The sequence below is a fragment of the Mobula hypostoma genome, chromosome 28 (assembly GCF_963921235.1).
Source record: "Mobula hypostoma chromosome 28, sMobHyp1.1, whole genome shotgun sequence".
Lineage (NCBI taxonomy): Eukaryota > Metazoa > Chordata > Chondrichthyes > Myliobatiformes > Myliobatidae > Mobula > Mobula hypostoma.
Genome location: NC_086124.1, coordinates 32,907,586 through 32,924,145, shown reverse-complemented (window position 1 = coordinate 32,924,145; position 16,560 = coordinate 32,907,586). Strand labels below are relative to the sequence as shown.

Below are 16,560 nucleotides of genomic sequence, written 5' to 3'. Positions count from 1 at the left end.
CGACTGGGGTGATATACTGTGTCCGGTGCTCCCGATGTGGCCTTTTATATATTGGGGAGACCCGACGCAGTCTGGGAGACCGCTTTGCTGAACATCTACGCTCTGTCCGCCAGAGAAAGCAGGATCTCCCAGTGGCCACATATTTTAATTCCACATCCCATTCCCATTCTGACATGTCTGTCCACGGCCGCCTCTACTGTAAAGATGAAGCCACACTCAGGTTGGAGGAACAACAGCTTATATTCCGTCTGGGTAGCCTCCAACCTGATGGCATGAACATTGACTTCTCTAACTTCCGCTAGGCCCCACCTCCCCCTCGTACCCCATCTGTTACTCTTTTTTATGCACACATTCTTTCTCTCACTCTCCTTTTTCTCCCTCTGTCCCTCTGAATATACCTCTTGCCCATCCTCTGGGTCACCCCCCCCCCCCGTCTTTCTTCCCGGACCTCCTGTCCCATGATCCTCTCATATCCCCTTTTGCCTATCACCTGTCCAGCTCTCGGCTCCGTCCCTCCCCCTCCTGTCTTCTCCTATCATTTTGCATCTCCCCCTCCAGCTTTCAAATCCCTTACTCACTCTTCCTTCAGTTAGTCCTGACGAAGGGTCTCGGCCTGAAACGTCGACTGCGCCTCTTCCTATAGGTGCTGCCTGGCCTGCTGCATTCACCAGCAACTTTGATGTGTGTTGCTTGGGTTAACATCTGAGGAGTGTTTGGCAGCTTTGGGCCTGTACTCACTGGAATTTAGAAAATGCAGGAGGATCTCATTGAAAGTTACCAAATGTTGAAAGGACAAAATGGGGTGGATGTGGAGAGGATGTTTCCTGTGGTGGCGGTATCCAGAACTAGAGGGCGCAGCCTCAAAATTGAGGGGCAACTTTTAAGAACAGAGGTAAGGAAGAATTTTTTCAGCCAGAGAATAATGAATCTGTGGAACGCTCTGCCACAGACTGTGGTGGAGGCCAAGTCCATGGGTATGTTTAAGGTGGAAGATGATAGTTTTTTGTTCGGTCAGAGCATCAAAGGATATGGCGAGAAGGCAGGTGTATGGGGTTGAGTGGGATCCGGGATCAGCCATGATAGAATGGCAGAGCAGACTCGATGGGCTGAATGGCCTAATTCTGCTCCTATGTCTTATGATCCTGTACACTTGCCTGCATGTTAGGGACCTGTACAGTATCAGATACCATAAGACCAAAAGACATAGGAGAAGAATTAGGCCATTTGGCCCATCGAGTCTGCTCCATCATTCAATCATGGCTGATCCTTTTTTATCCCTTCTCAGCCCCACTCGCCAGCCTTCTGCCCATAACCTTTGATGCCATGGCCAATCAACAAACAACCTATCAAGCTCTGCCTTAAACACACTCTACGGTTGCCTGTGTTAACAATTCAACAAGTTCACCACCGCCTGGCTAAAGAAATTTCTCTACACTTCTGTTTTAAATGGACGCTCCTCTATTCTGAGGCTGTGTCCTCTTGTCCGAAGTTCCTCCACCATGGGAAACATCCTTTCCACATCTCATCTGTCTAGGCCTTTCAACATTCAAAAGGCTTCAGTGAGATCCCCCCCATCCTTCTAAATACCAGTGAGAACAGACATAGAGCCATCAACCTCATATGATAATCCTTTCATTCCCAGAATCATCCTTCTGAACCTCCTCTGGATCCTCTCCAATGCCAGCACGTCGTTTCATCGACAAGGAGCCCAAAACTGTTCACAATACTCAAGGTGAAGCCTCACTAGTGCCTTAAAAAGCCCCAGCATCACACCCCTGGTCTTATGTTCTAGACCTCTAGAAATGAATGCTAACATTACATTTGCCTTCCTCACCACCGACTCAACCTGCAAGCTAGCCTTTAGGGTGTTCTGCACAAGGACTCCCAAGTCCCTTTGCATCTTGGATTTGTGGATCTTCTCCCCGTTTAGAAAATAGTTCACACATTTATTTCTGCTACTGAAGAGCATGACCATGCATTTTCCAGCATTGTATTTTATTTGCCACTTTCTTGCCCGTTCTCCTAATCTGTCTAAGTCCTTCTGCATCCTACCTGTTTCCTCAACACTACCTGCCCCTCCACCAATCTTTGTATCATCTCCAAACTTGGCAACAAAGCCATCTATTCCATCATCTAAATCATTGATTATCAGCATAATGAGAAGCGGTCCCAACACCGACCCCATCGGAACACCACTAGTCACTGGCAGCCAACCAGACAAGGATCCTTTTATTCCCACTTGCTGCCTCCTACCAATCAGCCAATGCTCTAATCATGCCAGTAACTTTCCTGTAATACCATGGGCTCCTAACTTAGTAAGCAGCCTCATGTGTGGCACCTTGTCAAAGGCCTTCTGAAAGTCCAAATATACAACATCCACTATATCCCCTTTATCTATCCTACTTGTAATCTCATCAAAAAACAGGTTTGTCAGGCAGGATTTTCCGTGAAGGAAACCATGCTGACTTTGTACTGTCTTATCCTGTGTCACCAGGTACTCCATAACCTCATCCTTATCAATTGACTCCAACATCTTCCCAACCACTGATGTCAGGCTAACTGGTCTATAATTTCCTTTCTGCTGTCTCCCTCCTTTCTTAAGGTGTGGAGTGACATTTGCAATTTTCCAGTCCTCTGGCACCATGCAAGATTCCAATGATTTTTGAAAGATCATTACTAATGCCTCCACAATCTCTACCGCTACCTCTTTCAGAACCCTAGGGTGCAGTTCATATAATTTGGTGATTTATGTACCCTTGAGTCTTTCAGCTTTTTGAGCACCTTCTCCCTTGTAATAGTAACTGCACTCACTTCTCTTTCCTCACACCTTCAATACCTGGCACACTGCTACTGTCTTCCACAGTGAAGACTGATACAAAATACTCATCTCCTTGGCCCCCATTATTATTTCTCCGGCCTCATTTTCTAGTGGTCTTATACTCACTCTCATCTCTCTTTTAATTTTTACATACTTGAAAAAGCTTTCACTTTGATATTGTTTGCTAGCTTGCTTTCATATTTAATTTCTTCCCTCCTAATGATTATTTTAGTTCCTTGCTGTAGGGTTTTAAAAAGCTTCCCAATCCTCTGTCTTCTCACTAATTTTTGCTTTGTTGTATGCCCTCTTTTTTGCTTTTACATTAGCTTTTACTTCCCTTGTCAGCCACAGTTGTACTATTTTGCCATTTGAGTATTTCTTTGCTTTTGGAATACATCTATCCTCATTTTTCCCCAAAACTCAGGCCCTTGCTGCTCTGCTGTCATCCCTGCCAGCATCTCCTTCCAATTTACTCCGGCCAACTCCTCTCTCATACCACTGTAATTTCCTTTACTCTACTGAAATACCGCTACGTTAGACTTTACTTTCTCCCTGTCAAGTTTCATAGAAACATAGAAACATAGAAAATAGGTGCAGGAGTAGGCCATTTGGCCCTTCGAGCCTGCACCGCCATTTATTATGATCATGGTTGATCATCCAACTCAGAACCCTGCACCAGCCTTCCCTCCATACCCTCTGATCCCCCTAGCCACAAGGGCCATATCTAACTCCCTCTTAAATATAGCCAATGAACTGGCCTCAACTGTTTCCTGTGGCAGAGAATTCCACAGATTCACCACTCTCTGTGTGAAGAAGTTTTTCCTAATCTCAGTCCTAAAAGGCTTCCCCCTTATCCTCAAACTGTGACCCCTCGTTCTGGACTTCCCCAACATCGGGAACAATCTTCCTGCATCTAGCCTGTCCAATCCCTTTAGGATTTTATACGTTTCAATCAGATCCCCCCTCAATCTTCTAAATTCCAATGAGTACAAGCCTAGTTCATCCAGTCTTTCTTCATATGAAAGTCCTGCCATCCCAGGAATCAATCTGGTGAACCTCCTTTGTACTCCCTCTATGGCAAGGATGTCTTTCCTCAGATTGGGGGACCAAAACTGCACACAATACTCCAGGTGTGGTCTCACCAAGGCCTTGTACAACTGCAGTAGTACCTCCCTGCTCCTGTACTCGAATCCTCTCGCTATAAATGCCAGCATACCATTCGCCTTTTTCACCGCCTGCTGTACCTACATACCCACTTTCAATGACTGGTGTATAATGACACCCAGGTCTCGTTGCACCTCCCCTTTTCCTAATCGGCCACCATTCAGATAATAATCTGTTTTCCTATTTTTGCCACCAAAGTGGATAACTTCACATTTATCCACATTAAATTGCATCTGCCATGAATTTGCCCACTCACCCAACCTATCCAAGTCACCCTGCATCCTCTTAGCATCCTCCTCACAGCTAACACTGCCGCCCAGCTTCGTGTCATCCGCAAACTTGGAGATGCTGCATTTAATTCCCTCATCCAAGTCATTAATATATATTGTAAACAACTGGGGTCCCAGCACTGAGCCTTGCGGTACCCCACTAGTCACCGCCTGCCATTCTGAAAAGGTCTCGTTTATTCCCACTCTTTGCTTCCTGTCTGCCAACCAATTCTCTATCCACATCAATACCTTACCCCCAATACCGTGTGCTTTAAGTTTGCACACTAATCTCCTGTGTGGGACCTTGTCAAAAGCCTTTTGAAAATCCAAATATACCACATCCACTGGTTCTCCCCTATCCACTCTACTAGTTACATCCTCAAAAAATTCTATGAGATTCGTCAGACATGATTTTCCTTTCACAGATCCATGCTGACTTTGTCCAATGATTTCACCGCTTTCCAAATGTGCTGTTATCACATCTTTGATAACTGACTCCAGCAGTTTCCCCACCACTGACATTAGGCTAACCGGTCTATAATTCCCCGGTTTCTCTCTCCCTCCTTTTTTAAAAAGAGGGGTTACATTAGCCACCCTCCAATCCTCAGGAACTAGTCCAGAATCTAACGAGTTTTGAAAAATTATCACGAATGCATCCACTATTTCTTGGGCTACTTCTTTAAGCACTCTAGGATGCAGACCATCTGGCCCTGAGGATTTATCTGCCTTCAATCCCTTCAATTTACCTAACACCACTTCCCTACTAACATGTATTTTGCTCAGTTCCTCCATCTCACTGGACCCTCTGTCCCCTACTATTTCTGGAAGATTATTTATGTCCTCCTTAGTGAAGACAGAACCAAAGTAATTACTCAATTGGTCTGCCATGTCCTTGCTCCCCATAATCAATTCACCTGTTTCTGTCTGTTGGGGACCTACATTTGTCTTTACCAGTCTTTTCCTTTTTACATATCTATAAAGGCTTTTACAGTCAGTTTTTATGTTCCCTGCCAGTTTTCTCTCATAATCTTTTTTCCCCTTCCTAATTAAGCCCTTTGTTCTCCTCTGCTGAACTCTGAAGTACTCCCAGTCCTCAGGTGAGCCACTTTTTCTGGCTAATTTGTATGCTTCTTCTTTGGAATTGATACTATCCCTAATTTCTCTTGTCAGCCACGGGTGCACTATCTTCCTTGATTTATTCTTTTGCCAAACTGGGATGAACAATTGTTGTAGTTCATCCATGCAACCTTTAAATGCTTGCCATTGCATATCCACCGTCAATCCTTTAAGTGTCATTTGCCAGTCTATCTTAGCTAATTCACGTCTCATACCTTCAAAGTTACCCCTCTTTAAGTTCAGAACCTTTGTTTCTGAATTAACTATGTCACTCTCCATCTTAATGAAGAATTCCACCATATTATGGTCACTCTTACCCAAGGGGCCTCTCACGACAAGATTGCTAATTAACCCTTCCTCATTGCTCAAAACCCAGTCTAGAATAGCCTGCTCTCTAGTTGGTTCCTCGACATGTTGGTTCAAAAAACCATCCCGCATACATTCCAAGAAATCCTCTTCCTCAGCACCTTTACCAATTTGGTTCACCCAATCTACATGTAGATTGAAGTCACCCATTATCACTGCTGTTCCTTTATTGCACACATTTCTAATTTCCTGTTTAATACCATCTCCGACCTCACTACTACTGTTAGGTGGCCTGTACACAACTCCCACCAGCGTTTTCTGCCCCTTAGTGTTATGCAGCTCTACCCATATCGATTCCACATCTTCCCGGCTTATGTCCTTCCTTTCTATTGTGTTAATCTCCTCTCTAACCAGCAACGCCACCCCACCTCCTTTTCTTTCATGTCTATCCCTCCTGAATATTGAATATCCCTGAATGTTGAGCTCCTATCCTTGGTCACCCTGGAGCCATGTCTCTGTGATCCCAACTATATCATAATCATTAATAACAATCTGCACTTTCAATTCATCCACCTTGTTACGAATGCTCCTTGCATTGACACACAAAGCCTTCAGGCACTCTTTTACAACTCTCTTAGCCCTTATACAATTACGTTGAAAAGTGGCCCTTTTTGATGCTTGCCCTGGATTTGTCGGCCTGCCACTTTTACTTTTCTCCTTACTACTTTTTGCTTCTACCCTCACTTTACACCCCTCTGTCTCTCTGCACTGGTTCCCATCCCCCTGTTGTGAACTAACCTCCTCTCGCCTAGCCTCTTTAATTTGATTCCCACCCCCCAACCATTCTAGTTTAAAGTCACCTCAGTAGCCCTCGCTAATCTCCCTGCCAGGATATTGGTCCCCCTAGGATTCAAGTGTAACCCGTCCTTTTTGTACAGGTCACGCCTGCGCCAGAAGAGGTCCCAGTGATCCAAAAACTTGAATCCCTGCCTCCTGCTCCAATCCCTCAGCCACGCATTTATCCTCCACCTCATTGCATTCCTACTCTCACTGTCGCGTGGCACAGGCAGTAATCCCGAGATTACTATCTTTGCAGTCCTTTTTCTCAACTCCCTTCCTAGCTCCCTATATTCTCCTTTCAGGACCTCTTCCCTTTTCCTACCTATGTCATTGGTACCTATATGTATCACGACCTCTGGCTCCTCACCCTCCCACTTCAGGATATCGAACACGATCAGAAATATCCCGGACCCTGGCACCAGGGAAGCAAACTACCATCCGGGTCTCTGGACTGCGTCCACAGAATCGTCTATCTGACCCCCTTACTATCGAGTCCCCTATCACAACTGCCCTCCTCTTCCTTCCCCTACCCTTCAAGTTGAACTCAATCATGTTTTGATCACTACCTAAGGGTCCTTTTATCTTAAGCTCCCTAATCACCTCATGTTCACTACATCACACCCAATCCAGTATAGCTAATCCCCCTAGTAGGTTTAACGACAAACTGCTCTAAAAAGCCAACTCATAAGCATTCTATAAACTCACTCTCTTGAGATCCATTACTAACCTGGTTTTCCCAATTGACCTGTATATTAAAGTCTCCCATGACTATCATAACATGACATGCCTTTTCTATTTCCTGTTGTAATCTGTTGTCCACATCCCAGCTACTGTTGGGAGAGCCACACAACCTGCTCTGCCTACCTTCCTATCTCTCTGATACCGCATGTGATCTCGGACATTCCGCTCCCAACTACAACCATCCTTCAGCCACTGGCCACAACATCATCCCTGACCATCTGTAATGGTGCAACAAGATCATCCACCTTATTTCTTATACACTGTGCATTGAGATATAACACTTTGAGAACTGTATTTGCTACCCTTTTTGATACTGCATCCCTAATGTACCAATAGTCACCCTGCTGGCTGCAATTTTGTCCTGTTATCTGCCTGCCCTTCCTGGCAGTCTGACTGAACTTATTTCTTTGCTCTTTTTACCATATGTCCTATCCTGAGTTCCTCCACTCCGGTTCCCACCCCCCGCCAAATTAGTTTAAACCCTCCCCAACGGCTCTAACAAACCTGCCCACGAGAATATTGGTTCCCTCGGGTTTAGGTGCAACCTGTTGCTTTTGAACAGGTCATACCTCCCGCAGAAGAGATCCCAATGATCCAAGAACCTGAAGCCCTGCCCCCTGCACCAGCTTGTCGGCCACACATTTATGTTTCTACCCTCACTGGTGCATAGCATAGACAGCAATCTGAACCAGTCTGGAAGAACTCAGCAGGTCGGGCAGCATCCGTGGAAAAGATCGGTCAACGTTTCGGGCCGGAACCCTTTGTCAGGACTGAAGAGGGAAGGGGGTAGGGGCCCTATAAAGAAGGTGGGGGGAAGGTGGGAAGGAGGGTGAAAAACCAGTCACCTGGAACCTACCAGCCTTCTCCTTCCCACCCGCCCCCCACCGTCTTTATAGAGCCCCTACCCCCTTCCCTCTTCAGTCCTGACGAAGGGTTCTGGCCCGAAACGTTGACCGATTACTTCCATGGATGCTGCCCGACCTACTGAGTTCTTCCAGCGTGTTGTGAGTGTTGCTTTGACCCCAGCATCTGCAGATTATTTTGTGTTATCTGAACCAGTCTGTCTCGTCCCGTTGACCTGCACCTGGACCATGTCTCTCCATACCTCTCCCATCCATGCTCTCATCCAAACTTCTCTTACATGTTGCAATTGAATCCATCCCCACCACATCGACTGAGCTTGTTCCACACTCTCACCTCCTTCTGAGTGAAGAAGTTCCCCTTTCATGTTCCTCTTAAACGTTTCACCTTTCACTCTAATCTTAAGGCCCCTTGTTCTGGTGCCACCCAACATGAGTGGAAAAGCCTGTTTATCTATGTATACCTCTATCAAATCTCCCATCATTCTCCTGGACTGCAGGGAATGACGTCCAAATCTGTTCAACATTCCCCGGTAATAGGTCGGAGTGATAGGACTGACACTGGAGAGTGTTCGGAGGAGGCTCACGAGAACGATTCCGGGAATGGAGGGGTTACTACACGAGCAGTGATTGAAGGCTGAACATGAAGAGGATGTTTCATTTGGTGGGGGAGTCTGGGGACCAGAAGGCACAGCCTCAAAATAGATCTCGAACAGAGATGAGGAGGAACTTCTTCAGCCAAGGGGTGGTGAATCTGTGGAATTCATTGTCACAGACGACTGCCAATATTTACAGGGGGTCACTGGAGAGTGTGTCAGTATTTACAGGAGGTCCCGGGGAGTGTGTTATTATTTACAGGGGTCACCAGGGAGTGTGTCAGTATTTGATTCTGTGTCAGGAGCTGAATGTAGACTTCAGGAAGGGTAAGACGAAGGAACACATACCAATCCTCATAGAGGGATCAGAAGTGGAGAGAGTGAGCAGCTTCAAGTTTCTGAATGTCATGATCTCTGAGGATCTATTCTGGTCCCAACATGTAGTCATAAAGAAGGCAAGACAGCGCCTATACTTTATTTGGAGTTTGAAGCGATTTGGAATGTCAACAAATACACTCAAAAACTTCTGTAGTTGTACCATGGAGAGCATTCTGACAGGCTGCATCACTGTCTGGTATGGAGGGGCTACTGCACAGGACTGAAAGAAGCTGCAGAAGGTTCTAACCCTAGTCAGCTCCATCTTGGGTAGTAGCCTACAAAGTACCCAGGACATCTTTAGGGAGCGGTGTCTCAGAAAGGCAGCGTCCATTACTAAGGATCTTCAGCACCCAGGGCAGCCCTTTTCTCACTGTTACCATCAGGTAGGAGGTACAGAAGCCTGAAGACACACACTCAGTGATTCAGGAACAGCTTCTTCCCCTCTGCCATCCGATTCCTAAATGGAGATTGAAGCTTTGGACACTACCTCACTTTTGTTAACATACAGTATTTCTGATTTTGCACATTTTTGAATAATCTATTCAAAATACGTAATTGATTTATTTGTTTATTATTATATTTTATTTTATTTATTATTATTATTTTCTCTCTCTGCTAGATGATGTATCACATTGAGCTGCTGCTGCTAAGTTAACAAATTTCACGTCACATGTTGGTGATAATAAACCTGATTCTGATTCTAATTCTGATTTACAGGGGTCCTGGGGAGTGTGTCAGTGTTTACAGAGGGTCTCAGGGAGTGTGCCCATACTTACAGGGGGTTCCCAGTTTCTATGGGAAGCGAGGAAAGAGATTGCTGTGCCTTTCGTGATGATCGTTGTGTCCTCACTGGCCACAGGAGTACCAAATGATTGGGACAGGAGGACCAAACGATTGGAGGGTGGCAAATGGTATTCCTTTGTTCAGGAAAGGGAGCAGGGGGAACCCTGGGGATTATAGACCAGTGGGCCGTACTTTGGTGGTGGGCAAATTATTGGAAAGGATTGTTACGGACAGGACTTACAAGTGTCTGGAGGAGCATGGTCAGTTTGGCTCGGTGAGGGTCAGTCCACGCCTCACTAGCCTGATTGAATTGTTTGAGGGTGTGACAAAACACGTTGATGAAGGTAGAGCAATGGATGTGATGTAAAGTATGTGGATTTTAGCCAGGTGTTTGATCTCATGCTAGGCTCATTCAGAAAGTTAGGAGGCATGGGATCCAGGGAAATTTGTCTGGGTGGATTCAGAATGGCCTTGGCCCTGGTTGAAGTTGGAGGACATTCAGCAACTTGTTAAAGGTGTACAAGTTGATAAGAGGCATAGATCAAGTGGACAGTCAGAGACTTTTTCCCAGGGGGGCAAGGCCTAATATGGGAGTGGATAAATTTAAGGCGATTTCAGGAGAATCCAAGGGAAGGTGTCAGAGGTAGGATTTTCGCTCAGAGAGTGGTGGGTGTGTGGAACATCCTACCAGGGGTTGTGCAAGAGGGACATTTAAGAAACTCTTCGATAGACACATGGATGATGGAAAAATGGAGGCGTATATAGGAGGGAGCAGTTAGGTCGATCTTACAGTAGGTTCTAAGGTCAGCACAACATTGTGGGCCGAAGGGCCTGTACTGTGCTGTAATGTTCTGTGTTCCATAACTCAGGTCCTCAAGTCCCAGCAACATGCTTGTAATTTTTCTCTGCTCTCTTCCAGCTATTTTACATACAGTTGGGTACCCAGAGCTCACAATACCTTCTCTGTCTCTGGACTCAACTCATCCATACTCTCATCGATCGCCGTCTCTTGCTTACGCTTTTTCTGAAAGTGACAATAGAGTCAAGGATTAGTTTACAGCATAGCCTCATAGTGCAGAAAGATTACACAGCCCCATTACAGGCATATAGTGCAGTCCAATTACACAGCCCAGTTACAGGCACATAGTGCAGTCCAATTACACAGCCCCATTACAGACCTGCAGAGCAGTCTGATAACACTGCCCCATTGGGGAGGGAACATCAAGGGAATGCCCCCCCCTCCCCTCCCTCCCCATTACAGATCTGCAATGCGGTCTGATTACACAAACCTGTTACTGACCTATTGTGCAGTCTGATTACAGAGTCCAATTACACAATCGCATTACAGACCCACAACATAGTCTGCTAAGACAGTCCTATTACAGGTGCAGAGTGCGGTCCAATTACAGGTCCTGTTAGACTGTAACCACTGTATCTTATTTCCTTGTCCAAAGGAACTTTATTCAGTGAATACAGCATCATATATTACAATAGCATGGTATTACACAATTCCACACTATTTGCAGACATGTTTCCAAATTCCACAGTATCTCATTCAAACCACTGTGATGTTCACCAGTGCTGGAAATCCCCCACTATCCCCATGGATACACTTACCCAGGAACACTGTTTACACAGCCTGTTGATAAGAAAACACCCTGATTACACATCATTGTCTATTACACTATACTCCTGTAACCCTCGTTTCGCCTAGGGGGTGATAAGCCCCTGCCCAGCCAAACTTAAGAAATCTCGTTTGGGTGGATGCTGCGCGATGTGTCCCCTGTTACAGATCAGTACCCTGAAATAACAAACAGTACACAATATGTGAGCTTTATAACTCTTACTTTGACTATATGGTTAGTAGAGAAACAAAATATAAAAGGAAAAGGGCCCAAATCTTATTAAACAGTCTGAGCACAAAGTTGGAGCGCACTCAGTAGTCCTTCTTCCACTATCGGGCTCCTCCGAGTGTTGCCGACCTTCGGACCCCCGCTCCCAGTCCAGCCCATCCGGCGGTCTACCAAATCTCTCCATTCGTGTCTTCTCTCTTCATCTCCCTCTCTCTCCCTCTGGCAAAAGCCCGCGAAATCAGCAGCTTCCAGAACCACAAGACAGGGCAACAAAATCCTGATTGGCTAACATGTATCCACAATCCTGTTATCTCCAGCCATAACCCAAACATTGCTGCTACAGAGAAACCATTACTGCAGCAGTGAACATTACAAAAAAAAACATTCCATTAGCAGCGAATCCTTACAGTGCGTTACACTCTCCCCCCACCAAATTTAGTCATGTCCTCATGACGTTGAGATAGTTCACCAACCCTTCCTGCAAAGCACAAAGCCCAATCCAGGTGCAAAGGCAGTGACATAGCTCCCCAAAAGAGTAGAGATCACACCCTGTTCCCCAGATGCTACATAGGCCAACCTATCCAGTGGTCTCCTAATTCTCTGAGACCTCCGAACCTCCTCACGTAACTCTTCAGGCTCAGATGCTACTGGGGATACTTCGGGTCTACGTGGTGAATCCTCCCCCGATTTATCACTCGTGCCCCCCTGCAACTCGGAGACCTCTGTCCCGTGTCCAGGCCCCGTGTCCTGTCCTTCAGGGTCCTGCTGTAACCCAGACTGCCCACAGATAGCCCCCCACCCCGCCACTTCACCTGACTCAGTGGGAGAAGGGCCAGGAGTCTCTGCCTCAATGAATGGGGAGTTGGCGAACGGCAGCATGTACCTCACATCCAGATCATCATCCTCTGAATCAGTATCTCTCTCATGGGTGAGGCCTGGCCCAGCCTCTCCTACTGTGGGCCCTGCAGTTGCCCCGCGTTTTCACAGAGTCCTCTTACTAGGTGTAGGCTCCAAGTTTACCTGCACCTCTTGTCTCAGGCAACAGGTGTTTCCGAGGAGAATCCCCTCCTCTGGTTTCACCTGGAAAACTGGTAGGTTTGGTATCTGACTCTCCACCACATAGAGTGTGGCCGCCCAGCAGTCAGCCAATTTATGTTTCCCATGTAGCCCCAAATTCCTTATGAGGACCCGGTCTCTCGGTAGGAGTCGGGAGAACCTCACTTTTTGATCATACCTCCTCTTATTTCCTCAATTCTGCTTGGCGGCTGTGACCCCAGCCAATTCATAAGCCCTTTTCAGCTCTTTCCTCATATCAAACACATACTTCAGATAAGGCTTCGATGGTAAGTCACCCTTGTCAGCCCCAAAACAAAGGTCAATGGGCAACCTCACCTCGTGCCCAAACATCAGATAATATGGCAAGTATCCAGTAGCTTCATTTTGTGTACAGTTGTATAACAGTGAACCAGATGCCCAATATGTTGACTCCATCTGCTCTTCTTGCTGATCTCCAGTGTCCCGAGCATGTCTAGCAAGGTCTGGTTAAACCTCTCAGGCTGGGGATCACCCTGCGGCTGACAGGGAGTGGTCCTCAACTTCTCAACTCCAAGCATGCCCAGTAACTCATAGATGAGTCTGCTCTTGAAGTCCCGTCCCTGGTCACTATGTATCTGCCTGGAAAGGCCATAATAAATTAAATATCTCTCCCATGATACTTCTGCCACCATAGTTGCCCCCTGGTCCTTGGTAGGAAAAGCCTGAGCATATCTGGTGTAGTGGTCCGTGATGACTAAGACATTCGCCATGTTGCTGGCATCAGGTTCTATGGACAGAAAATCCGTACACACCAGGCCCAGGGGCCCTGCACTCTGCAAGTGGGACAGAGGAGCTGCCCGCGTAGGCAGTGTCTTCCGCTGTATGCAGCGGATACGGTGTATGGGGCGTCAGGGAGGGGTAGCACCTCTGGTGGGGGAACATGTCGAGTCGTTTTCAAGGCAGTTTGTCCACCTTTGGTCCCCACCTGGCACTCAGCTCTCACCTGTGGCTCCTCGTAGCTGTCTGCATGCGACAGCGGCCACACTCCGGGCAACGGCTTCAACAAGCCGGCTAAACCAGGTGAGGGTAGCCGACGGGTGTCAAACCCTTGGTGAGATAGGGAGTTGTCTATCCCAGCAGGTGAAGACAGACTCTGGCGGATTGAGCGGATGAGACCAATGGAAGATCCAACGGTCAAGAAGGCGGTCTCTGCAAGCGTCGTGGAACGTGTAGAGCAGGACAAGACACAGAAGACGTCCTGGTCATCCATTGCGCCTAGTCCCATCTCCAGCCATCTAGACTCTGCCTTGCCGCTGGATCCAGATGGGAATTGGGAAGAGAGAGTGAGGCTGACGCTGTGCAACTCTCCCTCATTTAAATCCAAATCACGCGCTAGTCTCACCACCATCAAATCAGCTGACTGGTGGCGCAGTGACATCAGCGCCGGACTCCAGGAGCAAAGGTTCCCAAGTTCGAATCCAGACGAGCTGCTCCCGGGCACGCTTTCCATCCGTGCCGGGTTGAGCGTCGAGCTAGCAACTCGACCTTGTAAAAAGGACTAATGTAGTCAAGGTCTTCATCGATGACGATGGACAAACCTTTTTATTCAGTGAATGGATGACTTGCAGTATTCTTCAATCTCTGACTTCATTCGGGGCCAGTAAAACCGGTCTCTGAGCAATCCATAGGTCTTTTCCACTCCCAAGTGTCCAGAATTATCATGAAGTGACTTCAACGCAATCCTCTGGTACTTCTCTGGCAGAACCAGCTGTCAACACCGAGGTCGGTCCAGCAGTGACGTGACTCGGTTCAAGATCTGGTTCTTCAACTTCAACCGAGGCCATTCTTTCAGTAATGGAGACATTGAAGCGTGCTTTGTCTTCTCCGCCTGAGCCATATCTCCCTTTTCAACCACGGACCAAATAGTGCCAATGCCCGGGTCATCTCGCTGCGTAGCCGCCACTTCCCCAGAACTCAATTCCGGCAGCTGGTTTGTCTTCAGAGCAGTCAGGTTACAGTAAACTTGGGGTAGGGCGTCATCAGAAGCCCCCAATTGATCCACCGCTCTATCCTGCCCCTCCTTTTCCTCTGCCTTCACGGTGATGGCAAACTGACACAGGGCCTTCACCCCCGGGGAAGGAACGCTCTCCCACTCCTCGTTCCTGTTCAGTCCCTCATGCACCCGTCGGGACAAAGCATCAGCATCAATGTTCCGGCTCCCCGGCCGGTACCTCAGGCTGAAATCGTAGGCAGACAACGCTGCCAACCACCGATGGCCTGTGGTATCCAGTTTCGCTGAGGTCAGGATATAAGTTAGGGGGTTGTTGTCCGTCCTCACCTCAAACTTGGCCCTATAAAGATAGTCACTCAGCTTATCCACCACCGGCCATTTCAACGCCAGGAATTCCAACTTGTGAGTGGGATAGCTTCTCTCAGAAGGCGACAAACTCCGGCTGACAAACGCCACAGGCCTCAACCCGGTGCCCTGATCCTGAAACAGGACGCCCCCTAAACCCTCTCGACTGGCATCTGTGTGCAGTACATACGGCAATTGGAGGTCCGCAAAAGCCAGCACCAGCGCCTGGATCAGCAGCTCCTTCAGCGACTGAAAGGCCTCCTCACATTTTACACCCCACCTCGGTCCAAAGGGCTCTGACGGGTTTAGATAATCTCCACCCTCCTGTCCTTTTTTCCCCTCCCTTTCTTCACCAACGGAGGGTAATCACACAGAAGCTGATTCAAGGGGTGACTCACTGTGGCGTAGCCCCCACAATTGTAACACTCGCTTCGCCTAGCGGCTTACTATAGGGGGTGATAACCCCAAACTTAAGAAATCTCGTTTGGGTGGATGCTGCGTGGTGTCCCCATTACAAATCAGTACCCCAAAATAACAAACAGTACACAATATGTGATTAAACGATTGAGCTTTATAATTCTTACTTTGACTATATGGTTAGTAGAGAAACAAAATATAAAAGAAAAAGGGCCCGAATCTTATTAAACAGTCTGAGCACAAAGTTGGAGCGCACTCAGTAGTCCTTCTTCCACCATCGGTCTCCTCCGAGCATCACCGACCTTCAGACCCCCGCTCCCAGTCCACCCTGTGCGGCGGTCTACCAAATCTCTCCATTCGCGTCTTCTCTCTTCATCTCTCTCTCCGTCTCTCTGGCAAAAGCCCGCGAAATCAACTGCTTCCAAAATCACAAGACAGGGCAACAAAATCCTGATCGGCTAACATGTATCCACAATCCTGTTATCTCCAGCCATAACCCAAACATTGCTGCTACAGAGAAACCGTTAGCTCAGCAGTGAACATTACAAAAAACTATTACATTAGCAGTGAACCCTTACAGCGCGTTACACTCCGATTACATTTTCACTGAACAACCAGTTACACTGCATAAGTCCTCTGATTACACAGCACTGCTGCTTTACATCGGACAGCAGCGTTACCTCTTCACTGCGCAACACCGTAGAGAATCAGCGACCTGGGTTTGATTTTGTGAGAAGCCTGTGCATTCTCCCTGTGACCGTGAGTTTCCTACCACATTGTAAAAACGTAGGGGTTAGGATTAGTGAGATATAGGCCCCTGCGGGCAGCACCCAGCATATCTTCAGACTGTGTTGGCCGCTGATGTGAACAAAACGTTTTACTGTACGTCTTGATGTACATGTGACAAAGAAAATCTTTGACTTCATGATTCAAATGTGGTTTTCCCTCATTAATCGTGCAAGTTCCCTCACCCCCTTTTTGTTCCTTTTCTGAACCTGGGAACATGAAGCACCCATTCCTGACGTTCT

General features: G+C 47.2%; 1 protein-coding gene across 1 annotated transcript in view; it reads right to left on the bottom strand.

Moving 5' to 3' along the window:
• LOC134339101 (rho guanine nucleotide exchange factor 3-like) overlaps window positions 1-16,560 on the bottom strand; it is a 128,503-nt gene that overhangs the window by 20,117 nt on the left and 91,826 nt on the right. The window contains exon 3 of the mRNA XM_063035409.1: window positions 10,830-10,895. Within this exon, the coding sequence (XP_062891479.1) occupies window positions 10,830-10,895 (66 nt within the window). The remainder of the gene's footprint in view (window positions 1-10,829; window positions 10,896-16,560) is intronic.